The following is a 25,273-nucleotide window of genomic DNA, read 5'->3' as shown; positions in this document are numbered from 1 at the left end:
TCCTTTAAATTTGTTGTTTCAAATAATACATGAGAAATTTGAAATAAAGATAAGCTAGTTTTTAGAGTAAGATAGAAATCCTAGAGTATAATTCAAATTTGTAAGACTTCTTTTTCCCTTCTCCCATTCAAAAGAAGAATGGCTATGAAAAGTTAATGTTTGTAAAGACCTAGACCAGTGGGGCTGCCGTGAAAGCATTTCTTACTAAAATTTGCATGTTTGTAATGTATATTATCTGGTCCTCATTCTCATAATTGAATAGTTGATACAAAAGAGAATGGTGTATTTATCTTTTTTCTTTCCATGAACAGTGTTGGTAAATGTTGGGTAGATGAATAATTATCTTTCATACTTTGACTAGCAGAAAATTATTGGTTAGTGAATATGGTACAGTAGGTTGCCTTAATTTGTTTTTCTTTGTTTACCATCTGCTAGAGATTTGTTGGGTTTAGGGATTTTTTTTTGAAGGTCAAGGAAAGAATGATTCATCCACAATCTATACTGCCTGCTTTAGAATATAAATTCATCAAAGTCCTTTTCTATTTGGTTTTAATAGCATATCAAATATATGCAAATATTTAATAACCTTATATGAATCCTTTGTGAAGTAAATTTAGGGGGATTTGAATTACAGACTCGGCTTTACCTGTACAGACTTTATCTTATTCTCATAGTAAATGTTCCAAATCTTTTCTTCTTAGTCTTAATAGTACTTCTGATCCTACCTACTGACACACCATATAACAGATAATTTTGGCTCCTATCTCAACTGAGATAGTTGAAGTTATCACATAGGTACATACTGAATTCTTGTCTTTCATTCCTCAAAATTCATAATATAGTCTTTCTTCATTCACAGTAGTTTCAGAAAGATAGTTCCTCAAGTGTTCTTATTTGTAAATTTGGATCATAATGTCTAATATATCTAGAGAGTTTTGTGAGAAAAATATAATCATGTATATAGCATATTTTGTAACTCTTAAAACATTTTATAAATATCAGTTATTTTTAAAAGTTAATATTTTAAAGTTAATGACACACTTGATCTCATTTCTTCCTTCATTGTCTTGTTGCAGAAATCATTACTTCAATTGAATCTTCAATTCAATTATGTATCTTCAATCCAATAAACAATATCAATATCATTAATCAGTGATGATGATAATAAGGTATTCATGGATATTAATAAGTAAGATCTAATTTCCATTACTCTATCATGAATTTCTCCACTTCAGTTACCTCCAGTTTTGATGTTTCACACAATGGTGTTCCATAATTCATAACTTTGTTGAATCACCAGAAGCTACTTCAGTATTCTGATGAATCTATAATTCATTCATGTGGATTTTTCCCTCTATTGATTACTGGGTCTAGAATCTGGAAGACCTGATTTCAAATCTGAACTGTAGATACTTAATAGTTTTGTGAGTAGGCAAATCACTTAGGCTCTGTTTGCCTCAGTTCCCTTAGCCTAAAGAGTGAAGGATAATAATAGTACATATCTTACAAGTACTTCGTTGTGAGTATCAAGTAAGATAATTTGTAAAAAGTGCTTAGTAATAAAAAAACACATAGTAGATGCTAGATACATACATATTCTTATCCCTGCTGCCCATAGGTCCTCTTGTTTTATAATGCTTCTCTACTTATCATGTACTTTAAAAATGTTTGCATAATTTCTTAAATGCATTTTAGTTAGCCTACTTTTCTGTTTTGGTTCTGAACAACTCATTATCTATCTGTAATATAATACAACTTCCAAAGATGAAATTTGTTTCTGATTTTGTTGTCTCCAAAAGTTTTTAAAGGAAGTGATGACTATGGTTTGACTTACTTGGTACATGCCATTTTGTGGGGAGCCTTATTTCTTCAGCTGCTTAATCAAAATTTATGGATCAGTAGTTCCTGATGTTTTCTTGGTTAATTTATTTTGGGTGATGCTATCTGTGCTGTGCTTTTTTTTTTTTTTTCCCTGTTCTTTGATACCTGAGTGACCTTAAAATTATGACACTTCCAAAATTAATAGTGTACTGTATTTTACAAATCTAATTGCTTTTTGTGACTTCATCTTTTTTTAAAAGTGCTTTTTTTAACCTCCTTGTAATTTAACATATCTGTAGATACCAAATAAGAATTGCCCTCTCAATAGTGGTGATAATAGTTTGCTCTAGGATCTCTACTATAGCTGGGGGAGTGGGTGGTTTGATTTTGGTTTGTTTTTTGCTGCTATCTATTGTCCTTCAAATTTATTCTACAAAGTCTTTGGGTCAGAGAATTAACTTATTCTCATGCCAAGTATTCTGTGAAATTGCTTTCACTTACATAGACTTCTGATTGTGTGTATGTGTGTGTGTGGGGGTGCACGCATGCACATTCAATATTACTAAAATAATTTTTTGGCATTTTCTTCAATGTCTTCAGTTTTCTCAAACTTAGTACTCCAGGCTGTCATGTTTCTCTACTTGTCATGGAAATTGCATGTTGGCTTTCTTACCTTTTTTGACTATTTATTTTAAAACAACTTTAAAGCTTCTAGGAAATAGTGACAAATCAGAATTAATATTATTACTTTTATCCATTTCCCATTTTTTTCCAGTCAGCATCTTAAATTACTAACAAATTTATTGACAATGTAAAGACTTTTTGATTCTTAGCTCCATCTGCCACTTTTTCAGCTGTTTTGCCAATCTTCCTATAAAAGTAAAAGATAGGACACATGGGGCTAAAGAGAATTTTATATTTTTCTTTGTTCTGTAGCTTACTGCGGCCAAAAATATTATGTAGATATCTAATCTTGTGTGTTGATATTCTGTGACGTTAGCTAAACTGATCCTTAGTAAGATGCTTTTCTAAGACTTGTCTTGAAGCCTTTCCAGCTTGATAGAATTTATCACAATTTGTGTTCAATGGGCATAACCTTTGACAATTCTGTATGACCTTCATGCCATGGTAAATCTTTAACCCTTGTGAAGTTTTAGTTGCATTATTTGTGGTTTTCAAGAATGATAATGATGATCTATTTTTCAGTGATATAGTAGGCCATGAGGACTACTGTAAACTTCTTTTTCCTCCTAAAAAAGCTTTTAAAGTTCCAAAACCTCTCTTCCTTCCACACGTAAGGGGAAGGCAAGAAAACAGAAATATATATAACTATGCAAAACAAATGTCCACATTAGCCATCCTTCACCCATAAAGGGCAAAAAAAAATTTTTTTAACGTCTCATTCTATACTTTTGAGTCCATCATTTCTCTGTTTGGAAATGAATATCATATTTCATAATGAGTACTCTGGAATTATGGTGGAATTGGTTAGAGTTGCTAAGTTGCTATTACTGTGTACATGATTCTGCTCAGTTCTCTCTCTTTTTTAAAATATATAATTTCATACAGGTTTTCTCAAGTTTTTTCCCCCTAGAACCCCAGGTATTATTTTTCAAATTGTGCTTCTTGCCACAACTATCATTTTCCCCCAAATTGAGATAGAGATAAAAGAAAGAAAATAAACTAGCAAGGAAGTAGTGAAACTTTCCATAGTACTGAAGCAGGTTGTGGTCCCTTTAAGAAACTGTATTTCCTATTGATCTGTGATCCCTTTCAAAGTCTCAACCATTCCTGGGGAAGGCATATCCTCTCCAGATAACTTATCTTTCCAGGATGCCAGGGCCTTTGATTCAATTAGAAATTCTGGTCAAAAAGCACCTCTTTTTGTTGTTAATTCCAATAGGAGATCCGGGCTGTCCCAGCCCCTCTGGGTCTGACCTGCTTGGGCTGTCCCAGCCCCCACTGGGTGTCTGACCTGCTTGGACTGTTCAGGCCCCCTACTAAGACCCAATATAACAGCTTCCTTCAATGAAGGTCTTTTGCTAATGAACCCAGATAGCTCACTCAGCTATCAGGACCCTCCTGTCCACTGAGAACTGCATTCTCTCAGTGCAAAACTCCATTTTCCAATAGATGTACCACTATAGAAGTCGGTCTTTTAGTAAACTGATTTCTGTCCAACAATAAACTTTAATTTTGCAACTAATAATTTGGGAATGAGTGAATTCTTTCCCTCCTAGAGCCTGCGGTCGATTTAAAGGGGATTCTTAACAACTCTCTTATAGCCACTAACCTCTAGACCACCAGGAATCTAGGCCACTCAAACAGCAGTACTTCAGAGTTGTATCAGCCACTATTTAAGAGGCATAAAATTCTTGTCTAGCCTTGATCACTGAATGGGCATTGGCTTAGTCAAACTGAGATCTGTTAGACATTAGCTTAAAAAGGCCAAGGTCTTCATTAAGTTGAGGACCTTCTTTAGTCATCCTGATCTGTATCTTGCCATTGGGTCCAGATGACTCTGGAGGAAAAAGTGAAGCCAGTAACTTTGTACAGCCCTCCCTTACTTAAATCTAATTCATTTGTATGCCATGGAGCCATTTACCTGATGTTATGATCCTCTTTGAGAATAAAATACATAACAACAAGAGCCACAGAAATCAGAAGATCGTAACTTGCTGCTTGAATATATTTTTAATTGTTCTTTGTTAGTTGATCTGATTTATTTATTTGTTGTGCATTCTACTGTATTTAGTTTGGTTCTCCTATGAGCTATACACATATATTCTATAGATGTAACTATATTATCTTATTTAAATTACTTATCTGCTTTGTGTCTCAGTTCATTTCTAAGAGGAGGAAGTTAGAATTCTGTGATCTCTATATCAAAGATATTTGTTTTAAAAAATGAAGTTAATCATATTATATCTTGGATTTATAGTAGCATAGATATATTCCTGGAGAGGGGAAATATTGCTCTAAACTGAAGAATGTTGAATATCCCAGACAAGTGTTATGTCACATATGTAAGAGAAAAAAATGTTCTTTTCACCAAGAACATAGTACTTCAGATATATATCTCCAAATTCAGGTGATTTTCTATTAGTGTCACTCCATATCTTGTTGAACAAACGAACAAATGAATGAATGCTTAGGGTTATGGACTAAGAACTGTAGTCAGAATAGAAACATAAAACAAAGACCATTCCTATCTTGAAAGAACTTATATTCTAATAAAGTTTTAGAAAATCATGAGAATGGCAAATGGAGCTGCTCATAGGAGAGTTAACTGACAGATAGCTGTGAAGATATTGATTTGGTTACAGTTCCCAGAGGAAGAAGTATAAAGGAGGCAAAGGATAGAGAAGCATGTATACAAATGGCAAAAATACAGTGTCTGGGCGTGGTTTGAATGGCTTGGATAGGCTAGATAAGAGTAGATCACGTGAGTTTTTATTCTCACACTCATCAGTTTGTCTATCCGTTTCAAAGCAAAAAGGCTTAAGTTGCCCCAGAGAATCACTGGATGTAAGTCTCTGGAGGACATAGATGTACCTTTATATAATGCCATTACCATTTTAATAGATATCCTTTTGGCACAAAAATTAAGAAATTACCATAGGAGAAATATCATTAAGATTATTCCCAGAAAAACATATCCACAGGTTTGCATATAAGAAAAGCTTTCCCTTTTTAAGTGAATTGTCAATATTAATACTCTTGCTCTGTGACCTATGCACCAAGCTGTATTTCCTAAGTGAGGTACCACTGAATTTAGCAGATATTTTCCCCAATACATAGGCAACAAGGAGTCGTCGGAACCTGATAAAGATATTCTAGTCTTAAAATTCTTCTAGTACTTAAAAAAAAATTTCATAATAATCAAATCTTAAACCCATTAATTGACAGTATTTGGTTCATAAGTTTAAATTTTTATAAATTAGATTTTGCTATGGGAAGAAAGGAAACAAAAATTTTTAAATCACCTAGACTGTGCCATGCACTATGCTGGGTACTTTATAAGTCTCTCATTTAATTCTCAAAACAGTCCTTAATCCCATTTTATAGTTGAGAAAACTAAGTCAGGCAGAGATCATATGACTTTGCCAGAGTCACACAGCTAGTAATTATCTGAGGACAAATTCATATTTATATCTTCTTTACTCTAAACCCAAATGCTATATCCACTGTGCCACCTAGACATTCACCTATTTAAATGTTGACCTAGAACTTGATATGTTTAGTTACACCGACCTAATGTTCCTAACAACATCATACCTGAGTTCATAGGAACATAGATTTAAAGCAGGAAAGAAACTAAGAGATTATCTAATCCAAGACCCTCATTTTATAGATGAAGAAATTAAGCCACAGAAATATTAAATAACTTGACCAAGATTACATATACAATAAGTGGCAGATCTTGCATTTGAATGTAGTATTCTTTGTCTCCAAAGTCATATCTTCCAAATTAAAGTTTTTTAAGGGCAACACCAGCCCTGAAGTCAGGAGGACCCGAGTTCAAATTTGGCCTCAGATACTTAACACTTACTAGCTTTGTGACCTGAGCAAGTCACTTAATCCCAATTGCTTTAGGGGAAAAAAAAAAAGTTCTCCAAATAGAAAATCTCTCAACATTTAGCTATTTCAGATATGCAGAAACAGAAAATGTGGGGCCATCAGAAAGATAGGGTAGGTAACAAATCCATCTGAAGCTATTGTGAAGCAGTTCTGTTGACATATGAATACATTTCATATGATTATCATAAAATTGTGGCCTGGAAATGGAACAGCCATGGTGCTGCATTTTGAGCTTCACGTTTATAATAAGCTGTAATAAAGTAAACACTTTAAATGCATATAAGAATAGACTTTACTTACAATCACAAATGTATGTTCAATTGAAATGCTTTTGAAGCTCAATTTAACAAAGCAAACAAATTTCCTAGCAGTATTAACATAATTGTTCTCACTGTTGGGTTTTGATTTCTGAAAAGTTCTTTAAGCAAAAAATGAGCCGTTAAGAAACAGAATAGTAAAAGAAATATATATATAAGAATGAACTGCTTTTGGATATTTTAGACATTAATTAGGTACAAGTTTCACTGTGCCATTGCCCTGAGTTTAAGAAATCACTCGCAGCTCTAATAATGCAGAGTTTATTATATTTTCATGGGTTATTTTCTATAAAATATAGCTACTTTACACACTTTGGTACAAAGGCTCACGGCTGGACACACTACATGTAATTGATTCTCTGCCAGTGAAACTAGAAATTCCATATTATTGGTCATTAAAATAAAGAGCTATTTTTCATTTCTGAAGATAGAAAGAACTGACTAGAATGTCCTGTTTATACCGGGTTGGAGAAACAGATCATCTTGTAAATAAAGTGACAAGGGAGCTGAGTAAGTAGATTAATGAAAGGATTTGGAGAATCTTTTGTACATTTAATATTCTGTAAACAAAAATAGAAGTTGTAGATACAACAGGAACTATAGTGGCAGGGTAAAGCTGTAGTAATTTGTGTGCTCATCACAGAAAGATATCATTAGGTGATCCACCGGTGTTTTCCACAGCAGCTAAGATGTAGCAAAGGAGCAGGTGATATAATGTTCCCTGCACATTCCAACAACCTGCAATGTCTTCCACTTGCTGAAAAAACCAATACAGGTATCTATTATATATTATTATATTAATGTGTTGTAGCCATGAGTAGCAGGTTTGATGATGGCATAACAGTAAGCAGCAGCCAGAACAGTGGGGGTTCAGGGTAGCAGGTGCACATGGCTAAAAGTTGTGAGAAACACAGCATGGCATTGGTAGCAAGAACATTATGCTGAAAACCACACATCGATTTCAAATAGTTTTGAAGCATAAATGACTTAGTTAAAATAAGAGTAAAGCACAGAAGCATATCTTATTAGAAGACTGACAATTTAAAACATTGCTTCTTGCTTAGCATACTATCTCCCTGATACATCATTAATTATAGTAAGTACTAACAAAGCCTTTTTTAGATGCCTTTGTTGAAGATGGAACTATGCAAATTGTAAAGCCCTCAAATATTATAGGACATACTTAAGAAGACTATACTTACTTCACTCCAGCAATCTAAATAAGTAAAACCAAGTGGATGAATACTGTCAAACATTCGGATGGTCATTTCATTCAGGTAGTCCGTCAGGATGTTTTTTTAAGACTGAAAATGTATTCCTAATCAATTAATTATAAACAAGAAAATTTTAAGCATCAGGTTCTGTATTAGTGATACAAAGACAAAAAACCCTGCTTCCCTCATTGAATTTTTATTCCATTGGAGAGATAAACATGTTTACAGAAGTATATGCAAAAATTGATAGAAAATAAGTTATTGTGCAGTATACCATGTGAGCCTGGAAAATGCCAGTGTGGACTATCATCAACATTCTCTGCAGTTGGCATGGGGAAACCTAAGAAGAGGGTAACTTCAGGAAGGGCTGTTTTGAGATGTCTGGAAAATTGGCATTAGGTCATGAGACTTGGTTCCAAACTTGAAGGTGATAAAAGAAACATTAACAACTAGGGAGATTTGAAAAGACCCCATGAGAATTTTTGTATCCCCCTAGCATAATCCCTTGCATTTAGTAGATACTTAATAAATGCATGTTGGTTGACTGATCAATTGATTTAAAAAATCAGAAAACTCAGTTAAGGTTTTTAAAGAAAATATGTGTTCTATAAGATGCAGTATTATATTTGAGAAAAAGTGAGAGAGTCAGTTGTGAGTTTATATGTCCATAGAAAAAAGAGAACAGGCTGGATTGTGTTAGGGAAATTTAAAGGGATATCAGGAATCCTAGACTTTTGCCATTTAAAAAAAAATACCAGCCTTGTTCTTGACTTTGATACATACAATACTATAACTTCTGATGAATTATAGAATCACAGAATTTTAGAATCGATTTCACTTGACTTCTAATCTAGCCCATACTCTAAAAACAAATCTTCCTACAGTATAAATGGCAAGTAGTTATTTAACCTTTGTTTGAAGACTGCTTTTAAATAGGTGTAATTATTAGGGATTTTTCTTTCTATTAAGCCTAAATTTGCCTCTTCCAATTTCTAATCTCTGCCTGTTGGGATCAAGAATAAGTATAATCCCTCTTCCATGTGATAGACCTTTGGATCATTGGAGATAGATGAAATGCCTTTTCTGAGTCTTCTCCAAGCTAAATCCTTCAGTTGCTTCAACTGATGTCTTGTGAACTTAAAGCCGATTATCATGCTGGTTATCTTTCTATATTTTATTCTATTAACTAATTATGCTTCCTAAAATGTGATGCCCAGGAATGAACACAGTATTACAAATGTCTACTTATTCTAGGAAGTTGTGATTCTCTTAATATAATTTAAGATCATTGTAGCCTTATCAATCAGCCCCCCTTAAAACTATTAGTTTCCTGTACAACTTACAGTCTTCTCAGACTCTCAACTTAGAAAAATAAGAAAAGCCCAAGTGAGGAAGAGTTTTAAAATTCAAACAGAGGATTTTATATTGATCCAAGATGATTTAAGGAGTCATTGGAGTTTATTGAATAGAGGAGGTAAAATAGTCAGATCTTTACTTTAGGAAGATCAGTTTTATAACTGAATGGAGAATGGACTGGAGTATGGAGAGACTTGAGGCAGGCATACCAATCCATAGGCTGTTGCAAAAGTCTAGGCATAACATGGTACCAGTGTGAGAAGAAAGAATGGAACACATAGAAGAGATAGTGGAAAAGGTGGAATCAACAAGATTTATCTACAAATTAGATATGGGAAGGTTAAGAGAAAAGAACTGACAGTTTCATCTAGGATTCCAGCCTGATTGCATTGGAGGATGATGGTACCTTGACAATAATAGGGAAGTTATAAAGAGGGGAAGTTTTAAGGAAAAGAAAAATTCAGTTTTAGGCATGTTGAGTTTAAGATGTCTACGATACATCCAGTTTGAGATGACCAATCAGTAAGCAGCTGGAGATAAGGACTAGAGGTCAAGGCTGGAGAAATAGATCTGAGAATCATCCAAGTGAAATAGTATAGAAGAAAAAAAGAGAGTTCAGGACAAACCCTTGGGGGACATTCATTGAGTATGGAATGGTCAGTCAGGTGGAAGGAGAATGGGTAGAGAGCAATGTCATGAAAACCTAGAAGAAGAGAATTAAAGAGAAGAGGAAGATTGACTGTGCTAGCATGTAGATTTTTTAATGAATTGCCTGTAGGTAAAAAGTTTAATACTATAGTGAATTTAAAAAAAAAAAAAAAAGATAGATACTCGATACCACAAAGAATAATTTTAGTTAAGTATTGGTTACTGTCAGAGGTGGGTGGACCATTTATCAAAGGCAAAATGACAAATATCCTGCATGAATTCATTTGCATTGAGTATGATGGATAACATCATAGAACATGCCAAATGCCAGATGAGTCTGTCATCTTATTTAGAACTATTTAAAAGGAATAAATTGCTCTGTTGGATATGCATATTGAAATTTTTGCCTGCTTTCCATGTTAATGTTAGATTGTAAAACTTCCCCCTTGGTATTAATGTTCACATTATCCCTAACAATGTAGAGAATCTGTGATCTATTTATTATTCCTCTCATGCTGAGGATTGAACAGTGAGTCAATGTGTTTGTATTTCAAAGTTTGCTTTTCAATTTAGAAACCTCCTAAGTTACCTTAAATTTGAAGGGCAGCCTTTTTTCACAAGTAGTTTTTAAAGAAGTGATGTCCATAAAATGATGATTAGTTAACTTTAAGTCAGTTTCCTATTTGGGTTTTAAATAAGACAAAGGCTTTGCAGCTGTGAAATGCAGATAGGCCTGTTCAGCCTATTTTAAAATTAACCTATTGTAAGTCCTTAATGATGGAGAAGTTCTGCAATTTGGAATAATTGGTAGTTTGTACTCAAGGGAAGCCTGCTACTAGAATAGTAAATAGCAGAGATATTCCAGGTCAGAATGAGGTACTTTGGCTGAGTTATGTGAAAAAACTTCTTTGGTGTTTGCCCATATATAATGTTGAGCTAATTCAAGATTATATACTCTTCTGACTTGCATTACATTCACTTCTACAGTACATAGCAATTCTCAGTATTACCTGTTTAAGCTATTATTTATCTCTCCATGGGATAAGATTACCCATATTGTAGACCACTTCAATTTTGGTAATACTTTAAAAATTGGATTGCAGTCTCCTAAGAGAAGAAAGCAGTCTGGATATTGACCTGCCAAATAAGGAGAATTATGAGGAACCCCTTAGTCTGCATCTTATGGACAAGTAGCCATTGCAAGACATAATATGGGCAAGGTCAAAGCCCTGGACATGACTGAGCCACTAAGACCATATAGTTGATTAAAATGAGTGGAAATATGACCCAATTTTCCCCCTCCCTGTCTCGGTTGTAGTAGAAGCTATCAAATATTTGTTCATTTAGTTGCTCCTAATTTAGAAATTTTAATAATTTGACTAGTGAGTTTATCTTTTTATTATCTAGAATGAGAGCTTTGCCATGCAAATTAATAATGTACAGAAGGTTTTTAGTCTGTTTAGTAGCTTTGCTATAATGTTATCCTCAGTAACCATGCTTTGTTTTTACTTTATAAGACACTGAATTATGAGTATCAGGATCTCATCTTGTAATTTAGTTTATATGGTTCAAAGCAGTCACATAGCTTCAAAATTAATCTGCTTAGTGGCAAATGATGTTCCAGTGAAGTTTTGAAATATTTTAGCATGGTCACATGCAAATGGATGCTTACTGTAATAAATTACTTATATTGAGTTTTCTTTTTTTAATTTTTTTTTAAAGCTGTTAAAGTGATGTTGCTTTAAAGCTATTCTCTAATTCAGATGAATGTTCCCCCATACTAGCAAGAATTAGTGAAGTTTTACAATATTCAGGACCAGAAGACTAGCTATATAACATTTATCTTTGTAGCTGTTTTTGGACAGGTGGTAACTAATCTAGTCCTAATCTCTTTATAACTGCCATATTATCTACTCCCTGGTGGACTTCTCTATCATTTTCTATCAGCATCTCAAACACAAAATGTCTAAAAAATCCCAGACTTTGCTATTTCATGTAACATTTATATATTAATAGGAGTAAAGCAAAAAATAAAATAACAAAAAAATCCACTATTATTATTCCTCAGCTTTTCATTGCTATGCAAAATTATAAACTTCTTGGGTTAGGGGTTGAGGGTAAATAAAAGGGAGTTTAATTTTGTTGATTGTGTTCTGTCTACCAGGGATTCTAATCTGAAATTGAAAATTTAAAAGTATTTTGATAAGTATATTCCAATATAATTAGTTTCCTTTGTAATTCTATTTATTTTATGTATTCAAAAACATTCTGAAAAAAAAGGCCATAGTTTTCAACAGGCTACCAAAAGTCCACTACACAAAAAAATGTTAAGAATCTCTAAACTTTGAGATCTCCTTTATCTTTATATCTCCAGAAGTTAAAAGCTAATCCATGACTGCACTTTGAGAAATAATTAAAGTAGACTCTACTTTTTAAATGTATAAAAATTGTTATGCCTTACTGTGAATTTCACTTGGAGAAGCTAAAACTTTTCTCTGCTTAATATTGAGATAAACAAAACCAAATTTTTATTGCTTTTCTTTTACTTGGTTGCTCGAATGAATGAAAATAGGATTGAGAAGTTTACAGACCACACCTTTCCTGGAGGAGAGGCTTCCTGCTGGTGTGTTTCTAACTTAGCACTTAGAGAGACGTATTATTTACACATAGCTGCTTCATGAAGGTGACACAAATATAAGGAAACTGTCAGACACATAAGCCTGATAAGTGCATTTGAAAGCAATAGCTCATATGTTTATCATATCAGACAAAAAAGTGAATTAATGTAGCTTTTATTGGCTCTGCTATAGTGTGAGTAGTGTTGTTGAATGATTATTGATTCTATAATTCAGTAACATTTAAAATTAATATTTAGACCTTGGAAATTATAATCATAAAGAAAGCTTTTCATTGAGAGTTCAAGGGCTTACTTGATTTTACTCCTGATGATTCAATTAGCTAGTTATGTGACCTTAATAAGTCACTTGGCTTCTCAAGGCTTCTGTTTTTTTGTCTTCAATGAGAAGGAAGGGTTAGGTGACTTCTAGGGCCTTTTTCAGTTCTAAAATCTGTGCTTTCAGTTTTTTTCTGCCTCTATGTTCTTTCAAGTTTCTTCAACCCTGGAATTCTGTGATTTGTGATTCTTTTATGTTCTTACTTTTCATTCATTCAATGACTGGCTGTTAGATGCCTTTTGTTTAAGATACATTGTTTTAGTTGATAGAGGATATACAAAGATGGCCTATCCTCATAGAAATTTCACTTGGGAGGGGAGGGGAAGGCGGTACAGCGAAGGGAAAAGGAGAACAGTGCAACATATGCTCAACTATTTCGTAACTACATAGCTATTGTAAATATTGAGTAAAATACAGCAAGAACATTAGAATGGGGGAGAGACATTGAGGGGGGAAGGGGAATTCACTCTGAAAACCAAGGAAATAGCATTTCTTACTCTTGAGATCAGGGAAGCCTTTGAAAAGACAATATTTAGCCCTTGAAGGAGTAAAAAAGATTTTAGCAGGTAGAGATGGGAAAGGACATGTAGGGAAAAATATAAGCAAAAGTAGAAAAATGCTAGATATATGTTAGCTTTGATGAGTTATCTGATCATATGTGGAAAAGAGAGGTAAAAAATTGGACTATTGGAATATTTCAAGTAGGCCATTATGAGGTTACCTACTAATATAATGCCATTATGGCTAGAGAGAATGAAATAGATAAAAGTGATCTATCCTTAGTACTATTTTCTTTAGCATTCCTGTTACCTTCCAAAAAAGTTACAACTTTGCTTAGCATTCAACTCCTTCACAATCTGGCACCACCCTATGTTTTCATCTTTATTATAACTATCTTTCATGCACTGTCTGCTTCAACCATATTAACTGCTGCCAGCTTTACCTCATTCTTTGCAGTCCACTCAGTGCCTGTGTTCATAATGTTCCTTGTTCCCTATTCCTCATATGCTTTCCTTTTCAGCTTTTTACCTATTGAAATGAATCAAGGTTGATTCTTTAAATCTCAACTTGTCACCTTCTAATTCTTTCATTTTGCAATTCACCAAAAAATTATTTTACTCTGCTGGATGTTATATTTCTTAGCCTTCTATGAGACTGTAAGCTACAACAGGGCATGGGCTATGTTTTATTTAAGGCCTGTGTCTCCTCCAGTGTTCTACAAATTGTGGGCACCGGATTAATATTTTGTAAAACTATGGATTCTATTCATGTATTGCATCATTCCTTCTGCCTTCATTCCTATTTACTAGAAAACAAATATATTTGTATAAAAACAAGATTTTTATTTAAATTCATCTACACTTTACTCTTAGCTCTTCTTTTTGGTATACTACAAAGAAAATTGCATTATCAAAAATGGAATTGTATATTCAATTCAGACATACCATACATCATTAAAATGTATTTAGGAACAAAAAAACCCATATTAATTGTAAACAAAATCAGCTTTAATGAAATCTCTTATATAACATCTTTTAAGAGCCAATGACTCTTTAAAGTAAATTACATTGTCTTTATTTTAATGTTGCTTTAAATAAAAAAATTTTATTATTGATTGATTCATTCTCTTAAAAATATATTAAGTGCTTTCCATTTGTAAAACTTATGAGACACAGGGTTTGTTCCAATCACTAGGTAAGGCTAGAATCTTAATTTTTTTTTATTTAATTTAATTTTTATTTAATAATTACTTTATATTGACACTCGTTTCTGTTCCGATTTTTTTTTCCCTCCCTCCCTCCACCCCCCTCCCCTAGATGGCAAGTAGTCCTTTATATGTTGGATATGTTGCAGTATATCCTAGATACAATATATGTTTGCAGAACCGAACAGTTCTCTTGTTGCATAGGGAGAATTGGATTCAGAAGGTATAAATAACCCGGGAAGAAAAACAAAAATGCAGATAGTTCACATTCGTTTCCCAGTGTTCTTTCTTTGGGTGTAGCTGCTTTTGTCTGTCATTTATCAATTGAAACTCAGGTCTCTTTGTCAAAGAAATCCACTTCCATCAAAATATGTCTTCATACAATATCGTTGTCGAAGTGTATAATGATCTCCTGGTTCTGCTCATTTCACTTAGCATCAGTTCATGTAAGTCTCGCCAGTCCTCTCTGTTAGAATCTTAAATTTAACAAAAAATAACATTTTCTTTTTTGAATATGTCTTCCCCTACAACCAATTCTGACAGTGTGTGCAATGTTCCATACCTATAACACTTCATCTCTGCAAGGAAGAGAGGAAAATGCATTTTTATAGTCCTTAGAAATTTTAGGAAGGGAAGATTCTGGGAAGATTGACAGAGTAGGATAGAAAATTCCAAGCTATTCAGATTTCCTCCGCAAACAAAACAAAATTGACCCTCAGAACAAAAATAGACTGGTGAAAAACAAGCACAAAAGACCTGGGGCAGAACAGGGGTCCTCCTGGGACAACTCAAGACCACTCTGGTTTAACTTTTGTGAAACCTAAACTCCTCTAGGCTAGCAGCTTGGTAGAAACAACAATGGGAAGTCCTGGAACTACCTGGATTTGGAGGGAATTACACAGTAATTTTCGCCTCCTAGGAGTGTATGGAGTTGGTGGGGTCTAAGTCTGGAAAGACTAAGGGAACCTGGCCTAATTAGTAATGCTGGACCCAGCTCACATAAATAATTCATTTGGACCCTTACTCTTTTCCAGTCAGTATTAATCAGTTTGATACAATCATATCAAAGTGCTTATGTAAGGCCCCAGAGTTGTAGATTCTAAGTTCACTTTCTTAATTATATATAGGAAGTTAACTAAAAGCTCTCCTCCCTTGTTTAACTTGTCACAGTCTTCCCAACATGGTGTAGTGGCATTCCATGGTACATGGAAAGTCACACAAATATTTTTGATCTCTGGACCAATAGCACCAGTTTGTCTAATAGGAGCAGATGACCACATTATGACCACATAGGCCATTTATTACGATAGTGTGTACCATATCCTCCTGCCCAAATTAAGGAGAAGCCAAAATTAAGTGTCTACCTAATAGGGAGATATTCCTTGCTTCACCCAACTTGTGATCCTGCTGACATATTGCTTATTTTAGCTTATGCATCACATGTTAGTCAATGGAGCTATTCTGTATTTGGTGTAGTTGTTTCAGAATGACAAGACATCTAGCCCTATTATAAAAATAGGGTCTTGGAAGGAAGAGGCATCTCATATCATGAGGAAAATGTGAGGTCCACTTCATTAGAGGGGAACCATGCACTCTTTAATAAAATGCCACAGACTTAGACCTCTGCCTCTATCTCTCTCATTGTAGGTAGGATAATTTTAATCCCCACAATGTTGAGATACAGGTACTAGGTGAGAAGGGACCAGCACACCCATTGAGTGCAGGAGCAGAGAGACAAGAACGCTGCTGGCTTCTGGCACTTAATTCAGAATGGAGTTCTTATTTTGTGGTTCTAGCTCAGAGGGGAGAGCTAAAGTGAAGTCAGAGGCACCAACCCTCTTTTCCTGCCATCCCAGGACTAGATAGGGTTACATTAATAAGTTCTCATTGCAAAGAAGAAAGAACCAACCATAGAAAGTTATTGTGGGAATAGAGAAGTCCAGGGTTCATCTTCAGAGAAAAGCAAAGTTTAAAAAAAAAAAAAAAAAGCCTCTTCTTTTCTAAAGAGTAACATTAAATGACTATCCACCCAGAAAGAATTCATATAAAAAAATCAAAAAAAGACTTTAAAAACCAAATGAGAGAGATTGAGGAAGAAAAAGGAACCAAAGTCTTATAGAAGAAAGTAATTCTTTGAAAATTAGAATTGGGCAAGTGGAAGCCAGTAAAGCTATAAGACCATAAATTAATAAAACAAAATATAAAGGATGAAAAAAAATAGAAGAGAATGTGAAATGTCTTTTAAGAAAAATGACAGATATGAAGAAGAGATCAAAGAAGAGAAAACATAAGGATAAAACTATGACCAAAAAAACTCCTACAACTTTGATACAAGAAATAATCAAAGAAAATTGTCTGGAAGTGATAGAATAAGAGGAGAAAGTAAAAACAGAAAAAAAGTTCACCAATCACCACCTTAAAGAGAATCCTAAAAGGAAAACACATACACAAACATTATTGCTAAATTTTGAAATCCCTAGATCAAAAAGAAAGTTTTTTTTAAAATTTGTTTATTATAGCTTTTTATTTACAAGACATATGCATGGATAATTTTTCAGCATTGACCCTTGCAAAACCTTCTGTTCCAACCTTTCCCTTCCTTCCCCCCACCCCTCCCCTAGATGGCAGGTAGACCAATATATGTTAAATATGTTAAAGTATGTGTTAAATGCAATATATGTATACATATTTATACAGTTAACTTGCTGCACAAGAAAAATCAGATTTAGAAATAAGGTAAAAATAACCTGAAAAGGAAAAAAAATGCCAATGGACAATAACTGTTGAACAATTGGAACTGATTTGGTTCATCTCATTGTTGAAGAAAGCCACATCCATCAGAATTAATCATCATATAGTATTGTTGTTGAAGTGTATAATGATCTCCTGGGTTCTGCTCATTTCACTCAACATCAGTTCTGCACTCCAGGCTTTTCTGAAATCATCCTGTTGGTCATTTCTTACAGAACAATAATATTCCATAACATTCATATACCACAATTTATTCAGCCATTCTCCAATTGATGGGCATCCATTCAATTTTCAGTCTCTAGCCACTACAAAAAAGGGCTGCCACAAACCTTTTTGCACATATGGGTTCCTTTCCCTTCTTTAAGATCTCTTTGGGATATAAGCCCAGTAGAAACACTGCTGGATCAAAGAAAGAGTAAGCACAGTTTGATAAACTTTTTGAGCATGGTTCCAAATTGTTCCTCAGAATAGTTGGATGCATTCACAATTCCACCAACAATATAGCAGTGTCCCAGTTTTCCCACATGCCCTCCAACATTCATCATTATCTTTTCCTGTCATCCTAGCCAATCTGAGAGGTGTGCAATGGTATCTCAGAGTGGTCTTAATTTGCATTTCTTTGATCAATAATGATTTGGAGCATCTTTCAAAAAGAAAGTTTTACAAGAAACAAACAAAACAATCAAAGCAATTCAAATATGCTAGAGCTACAGTGTATGAAGATGAAAGGAGGAAAAAAAGAATAAAATAAGAAGTGCTCAGCAAAGTACAAAAGAATAACCTTACAAGGAAGCAAAGATGGACAGTCATAAACATAATGTCTTTTGTTATTGAGTATCTTTTCTTGACATTGTTACATATTTTGAATCTTCTCTGATATTCTTCTGGGCACATGACAAGATGTCTATCTATTGCCTCTTTTTGCATTCCTAGCATTTAGCACACTGTCGTTTCATAAATGTGTATTGACTGATTGACATTATTCTTTCTCTCTATCACACACACATTCTCTCTCTTTCTCTCTCGCATATAAATCAATATATACAAAGGAAGCTACATACAGAATACATATGAGATAATTAACAAGGAAGTCACTGAATTTTAAAAGGTTAGGGGAAAGGCTTCTTGTTGAAGATGGGATTTTAGTTGAGATTTAAAGGAAGCCAAGGGAGGTCAATAGTTGGAGTGGAGGGGAGAGAGCATTCCAGAAATAGGAGATAGTCAGAGAAAATGCTAGAGCTGAGAGATGGAATATCTTGTGGAACAGCCAGAAGGCCATTTTCTCTAGGTTAAAGTTATCTGTTGGTAAATAAGATGTAAGAAGAAGTAGACATAGGTGGGAGAGGGCTAGTTTATAAAAGTCTTTGAATGCCAAACACAATATTTTGTATTTGTCCCTGGAAGCAATAAGAAGTCACTTAAGTTTGTTGAGTAGAAGGATGATATGATCAAACTTGTATTTTAGGGAATATGAGTTTTAGTGACTGAATAGAGAATGGATTGGTGTGGGGAAAGACAAGGGCAAGCAGAACTCATCAGCACAAAATTGCTACAGGGCTGAATTGATGAGGGCCTGCACCAGAGTGATGATGGTGTCAGAGGAAAGAAAGGATCCTATAGAAGAGATGTTGCAAAAGTGTAATCAATAGGCTTTGGCAAGAGTTTGTGTATAGTGGGTCATGAAATAGTGAGGAATCCAGGATAACTTCTGGCTTGTGATCCTGAAGGAACTAAGAGAATGATATTGACCTCTATATCTATAGTCATAGAAAAAGTAGGAGGGGAGGAAAGACATACTGTTTTTGGACATACTGAGTTTAACATGTTTATTGGAAATCCTGTTTGAGATGACTCAAAAGCAGTTTGAGATGTGAGGATTGGTGGTCAGCAGAAAGCTTGGGGCAGGTAAGATAATAGAATTGAGAAATACCAAAGCAAGATAATTCTCTGCTATCTCACATTTTAATAGAAGGAAGATGGCATATGTAGGGGAAAAGTTGGCCTGTGAAAAGTATTTGGTTTGAGAATTCATAAGAATGGTGATTAGAACAATAGGACATTAATATTCCCTTTCTCAAATTAATAGTAGTATTGATCTGAAAGCAAAAAGTGAGGGGGATTGGAGTGTATTTGTGCATGTAGAGTGGAAAGTGCCCCAGGTGAAGAAACATGTTGGATTTGAACTAGTTAGTTATAAACTACCATTCCACCATTCAGGAAATTACAGCCCCAGAATAGCACTTCAGTGGAATCAGCAATACAATGGCTGAAAATGGTGGGATAAAGTATGCCTTAGGAAAATCAATTAAAGGAATTGGGGATCTTTATCTTAAAAGAAAAACTCTGGATAGAGTTATAATAATAGTCTTCAAGTATTTAAAGGGCTATCATGTGGAAGAGGAAATTGACCTGAGAGGATTTATCTAGAAGTATCAGATGGAAGTAGCAAGAGACATGATTAAGAAAAAATTCTAAACTGGAGTTACATAAAAATGGAATGGTTGGTTGTTGTGCTCTGTTCTTTAAGAAGACCAAAATGACATCATTATGTTGGAGTCAGGGTACAGTATATCTGACTGTTCAGATCAGACCACTGTAAATCAGAAGACTCTACCACAGATAGGCACAGATAATTCATGGGAACACTGGAGAGATGTCTCTAAATTTGTGCCTCACATTTTTTTTTTGAGCTACTACAATTCAGAGCACCTTCTTTGATGCAGGCATGCCATGCTGGGTGGTCCTTTGGCAATGTATCCCATGTCTCACAATCAATTCCAGAGTTGTTCATAGAGACCTTGAAAATATCCTTCTTTTGCTTCTTCTGACCACCATGTTAGCATCTGCTTTGTGTGACCTTCTCTGTAAAATAGTCTTTTAGACAAACATACATTTGGCATTTGAACAATGTTGCCACCCCATTAGAGTTGTGCTTCTTTTTGTAGAGTTCAAATGTTTGGCAGTTTAACTCCAAAGAGGATCTCAATGTCCAGTATGTCTATTTTGCCAGATGACTTACTAAAGGTATAATGCTTTCTTCCCCACTGAAAGGTGTAAATTCAGTTTTTAAAAAATGTTGTAGAATAGGAATTCCAGCCTGTGTCATACATACTTTGCAAGAATATGAGTAGCTTGTGAGTAGATATAGGGAATAGTTGGTAAATAACTATGCTATTTAAATATTAATAAAAAAATTGTAGGTTGTATAAAGTATTTGTTATACTTTGAGAAGCAAGTCTTCGGAATCCCATTTGGAAATTCTTGGCAAAGATACTAATGTGATTTGTCATTACCTTGTGTAGGCTATTTTATAGATTAGGAAATGGAAACAAACAGGATTAAGTGACTTGCCCAGGATCACTCACTTAGTAAGACCAAATTTGAACACATCCTGATTCCAGGATTGGTGCTCTAACTACTGTTCCATCTAACTGTCCCTTAAATATATTCACAAGTCTCTTAATTCCACTTCTAATAATTTATTTCTCTGAATCAGGATTCCTGGTCCCATTCTTAAATCTAAAAGAAGAAATTTTTTTGATGAAAATGATATGTAAGCATCTTTTCAAAAAAAAAATTGATAATTACAATTTAACAAGAAACTAAATCAAGAATCTCAATAATTTGACTATGTTTTGATAAACATTTAACATTTTTATGATACTGAAATGATATATAAGAAATAAATAAAAGTTTTCTTTATGGAAAATTAATCCATTAATTTTATTTTTATATACACATATATGGTAAACTATAGAATTTATTTTCTTTCATGTTGAATAGGCCATGAGAAGATTTAATGAAAGCCAAAAATACAAGAAGAGAAAAAAAAAACAATGTCTATTTTAGGATGTGTTTTTGATTATGTGGATTACACTCAAAGTAAACTCAAAGTTTAGAGAAACTTCCAACCTGAAATTTTGATTTGTGTTCTGTGGTACTTTGGGAACTTTGTTCTCAAGTAATTTAAACATTTGCTAATCCTTGCTATCAGGTTTGTTTAGCACAAGGAAATTTGATTCCAGCCCATGCCTAGATTTTAGTAAAAATTTTCATGTATGTTGTTACATTATGTCTTCATTTAATCCCAAGATATAGGGGAAAGCAAATATCATTGTGTGGTGATTGTTCTTATGATATAGAAATATCATAGTAGCTGTATTGAGATATATACATACATACATATATGCACACACATAAAATCTACTTTATTGATTATAATATTGTATCATTTTCTTCTCACCTTTCCTTCCATCAGTGGAAAGATGAAATAGTTTAAAATAATTAGTGACAAATGAGAATATTTTGAAACTAAAATTAATTTTATACTCAATCTTCACTATTCTCTTAATTTGGTTCTTACAAACTTTCCTCAGTTTCTACCAATTAAGGCATATTATTTGATCTGTTAAGGTCATTTATACTACCTAACTCACGGGGCACCATACCCCCCTGAATTGCCTTCTGCTTAGAATAATGAACATCAATTGGGATCAGTAAAAGAGAATAATCTGTCATTTTGGGATATAAAAATGTATCTGGGTCAGTGGAGTGGCAGGTGTTTGCATTCTGGAAAGCTCTGTCTCCTAGATTGCTATTGCATGACCAAGTGAGTACACAGAGAGTTAATGTTGCTTAATTGCAGCAGTCAGATAGAGCAACACATAATTTATAGCTATTCTGAGACTGGGAACACTAGAATGATAAACTATGTAATAAAAACTTGTAGAGATTTCTAGTTAGTAAAAGTACAAAGGATATTTTTTGTTAGATATCTTTTTCACCAGCTATTGATTTTTGTTGAAGGCATATGATATAATTTTCTTGATGTTTTATGGAAGCATCCTACCTTTCCAAAGTTTTTTTTTTCTTTTATTGATAGTTGTGATAGCTTTAAAAAGACCAAAATGAAAAATTTTGCCTCATTTCCTCAGTCTGAGATATAATAGATTTTATCTGTACTCAATAGATCTGGGGTCCAAATCTTTTGTCCCCCTACTGTCTTTATGGTTTTGGACAAATCAGTTAACTTTTCTAGGCCTCAGTTTCCTCATCTAAGAATTTTTCCATCTTTAATTTCTGTGTTCCAATAATTGCAGATGCCTAATCCAAAAAAAAAAAAAAATTGTTACCTTATACACATTGTATATCTAAAGAACTAGCGAGTTGCAAAGTAAATAAAAGGATAAATCAATCGTATTTACTGAATGGGTAAAACAGAAATCTATTACCTGGCTGACAAACTCTAATCTTCATTTTCCCTTTGAAGTGAATGAGAATGTAAGTCAATCCAGTGTTAGTTAGGCAGTTTAAGTAACCTTAATAATTCAAATAATATGCCTCATTTAGTAGAAACTAAGAGAAGTTTATAAAGATCAAATTAAAATGGTGAGTATAGAATATAAGGTTAATTTTGTTTCAAAATACTCTCTTGTTTGTCACTGTATATGCGTATCCAATTAATAAATCCATGGATTGAGAGTCTTTAAAGTTTCTTCCTTACATATTCCTAGTTACTAATTAAAACTCTGAATTGCTGTGGGCACAGAGATGGGATCATTTGAAAGAATGTTTATGATGCTAAATGATTTCAGTCTACCAAATTGTGAAAGTAAAGTGTTACCCATGTAAGTTAAAAATAGAATTAAATTATTACCACGAGTGGCATTTGGTTTGAAGTTGAGAAGTAAGCTCAGGTTTCTGTTTATGAAAAGCTTCCTAGGGGTTTAGTGAAATATTTTTCAAAAAATTTTAAGTCTCTATGGATACTTGGTGGCTTTACTGGTATATGATGTGATCCATCATGGATAAATTATCTATGATAGAAAGTCAAAATGCAACAGAATTAGAGTTAACTCAATTTAAAAATTAATACAAATTCTTAAGAGGAGTGGTCAGCTTAGGAAATAAATGTTTGGTTAATCATCTGTTTAACAAAAGATTAATAATGACATAAATTGTTTTGCTTGTTTTTCTTTTTTTTAATTGGAAAAGGGAATTCCTCAGCCTTTGAAATGTGACTTTGAGGGTGGAGGTCTTTCTAAAAGGTTGTTGAAACTCAAGAAAGTGCCTTCCTTTCTTAAACTGCCAGTGACGCAGATACAATGGAAGGGGTTTGTCCCCATGGTAACATATTTGCATTTGGCAAACCAGAAGTGGCTGGTTTTTGCTTGGTGGTATAATTGCTATATATTGACAGCAGATTTCAAAACTATTTATAAAATGTCGGGTAGATGAGCATATGTACAAGGGGGATGCACATATCACATCACTCGGCTTGATTAGACATTTATGATGACAGAGAATTAGGCATGGATTACTGAGGTGTTTTTGGCATTTCTTAATGTGTCTGTCATAGAGTGAAGTTACAAAGGTTTTCAAGTGACTTAAAGCATTTCTCTCAATTCTCTTTTTAAACTAGGTGACAAAAGAACTAAAACAATATGACAACAAAATTATAGAATGCAAATTTGAGAACAACAGCTGGGTCTTCATGAGACAAAGAACAGACAAAAGCTTTCCAAATGCTTATAACACTGCCATGGGTAAGTACAGTATGGTAGGTAAACTGACCACATGACTATAGTTTGAGAACCAAGAATGTAATTATTTCTTTGTCTTTATTTATTAGGATTGAGAGATTATCAGATTTAATTCTGATTGTATTGAGGACATCTCACTATAGATCTGTTTAGAAACTTTTAATTGTACTAGGTGATTTGTCCTCATCCTTCCTGGACTACATTAACTTGAGCTGATGCACTTAGGAAAGACGCTTTGGCAGGATAACAAACTATACACGTTGAATTTGTTGAACAAAAAAAGCCATGGTAATTTCAGCTCTATTCAAAACAGCCAAAAGCATTGTTTGCCAGATGGGAAAGGACAAAATTAGGGGAAAATGTAATTTCAAGCTCCTAAAATAGTTTTACAAACAATGGAGAACAAAGTAAATGAAGGCCATAAAAATGCTGTCCTTTTACTATTGTGAGAGCTTTAAATTTTTCAGATAAAACTTGATTGTTTTTGGAGTTCAGAAAAGTAGATATCTTTTAAATGTGCAGACAGGGATTAATTGAAGTTTTTAAGGTAAATTTCTGTTCCTAAGAGTTGTTATTTTCAACTTTAGTTTTAGGGCTCTCATAAAATCTGTGTTTTACATACTATCCTCAACTTTTAATACTGACAATCACTGTTTAGAGTGAAGACTTATAATGAAAAACCATAAAGGTGTTGATGACCGTGATTGTAATTAGCTTATGACGAAAAATGGGTAAAGTAGCTTTTATGATTTATAGAATCATTTAGTATACTATTCAGTTTACCTTTTTAAAAGATGCTTTAGTAAATCAGTTGTGAAATGCATATTTTTACCCTCATTTTCACCCATTAAACTGCCGATGTTTTCAATGTTAATGTAGTTAAAATATATTAAGTGTTTTTAAAAAAATGATTTCCATTATGTTATATTAAGGCTGATGAAGCAAAGAAAGGGTCTCATAAGTCTGTGAACTTATGAGATTAATAAATTGCCTTCAAGAACTAGGGAGCCACATTGCAGAACCCAGGACGCTAAATGAACCTTTCCCTTTTTCTTCCTTGCCAGGTTACTATGGGAAATCTTTTCACTTGAGTGAACTGATATTTCCTGGGAGGCCTAAGACTTTACTCTTCTTAGAGGGCAGTATTGCCATTTATCCAAGAGAGCAGCCTTCTTACTAAAATATCTTACAGATAAAGCAGAATTAGGGGCCATAAAAGCTAATTATAAACAAGTATTTTGCTTTTAAAAATAAAGATTTGCTTTAAGGTTGCTCAAAATTAGGCCACCTAAGGGGATAACTATTGTGTGACTACATTTATTATAAAAGAGAATATAAGCTTCTAGAGGATAAGGACTTTTTCTATTTGTTTTCTCTTTCCCAC

General features: G+C 33.8%; 1 protein-coding gene across 2 annotated transcripts in view; it reads left to right on the top strand.

Moving 5' to 3' along the window:
• Positions 1-25,273, top strand: part of RNGTT (RNA guanylyltransferase and 5'-phosphatase) — a 320,433-nt gene that overhangs the window by 290,358 nt on the left and 4,802 nt on the right. The window contains exon 15 of one of the 2 annotated variants that reach the window (XM_051997380.1): positions 23,769-23,892. In XM_051997380.1, the coding sequence (XP_051853340.1) occupies positions 23,769-23,892 (124 nt within the window). Of the gene's footprint in view, positions 1-23,768; positions 23,893-25,273 lie in introns of those variants that run through there. The other variant, XM_051997381.1, reaches the window with a different exon arrangement.

This window comes from Antechinus flavipes, chromosome 4 (genome assembly GCF_016432865.1).
Source record: "Antechinus flavipes isolate AdamAnt ecotype Samford, QLD, Australia chromosome 4, AdamAnt_v2, whole genome shotgun sequence".
Lineage (NCBI taxonomy): Eukaryota > Metazoa > Chordata > Mammalia > Dasyuromorphia > Dasyuridae > Antechinus > Antechinus flavipes.
This window is presented reverse-complemented; position numbering and strand designations above follow the sequence as displayed.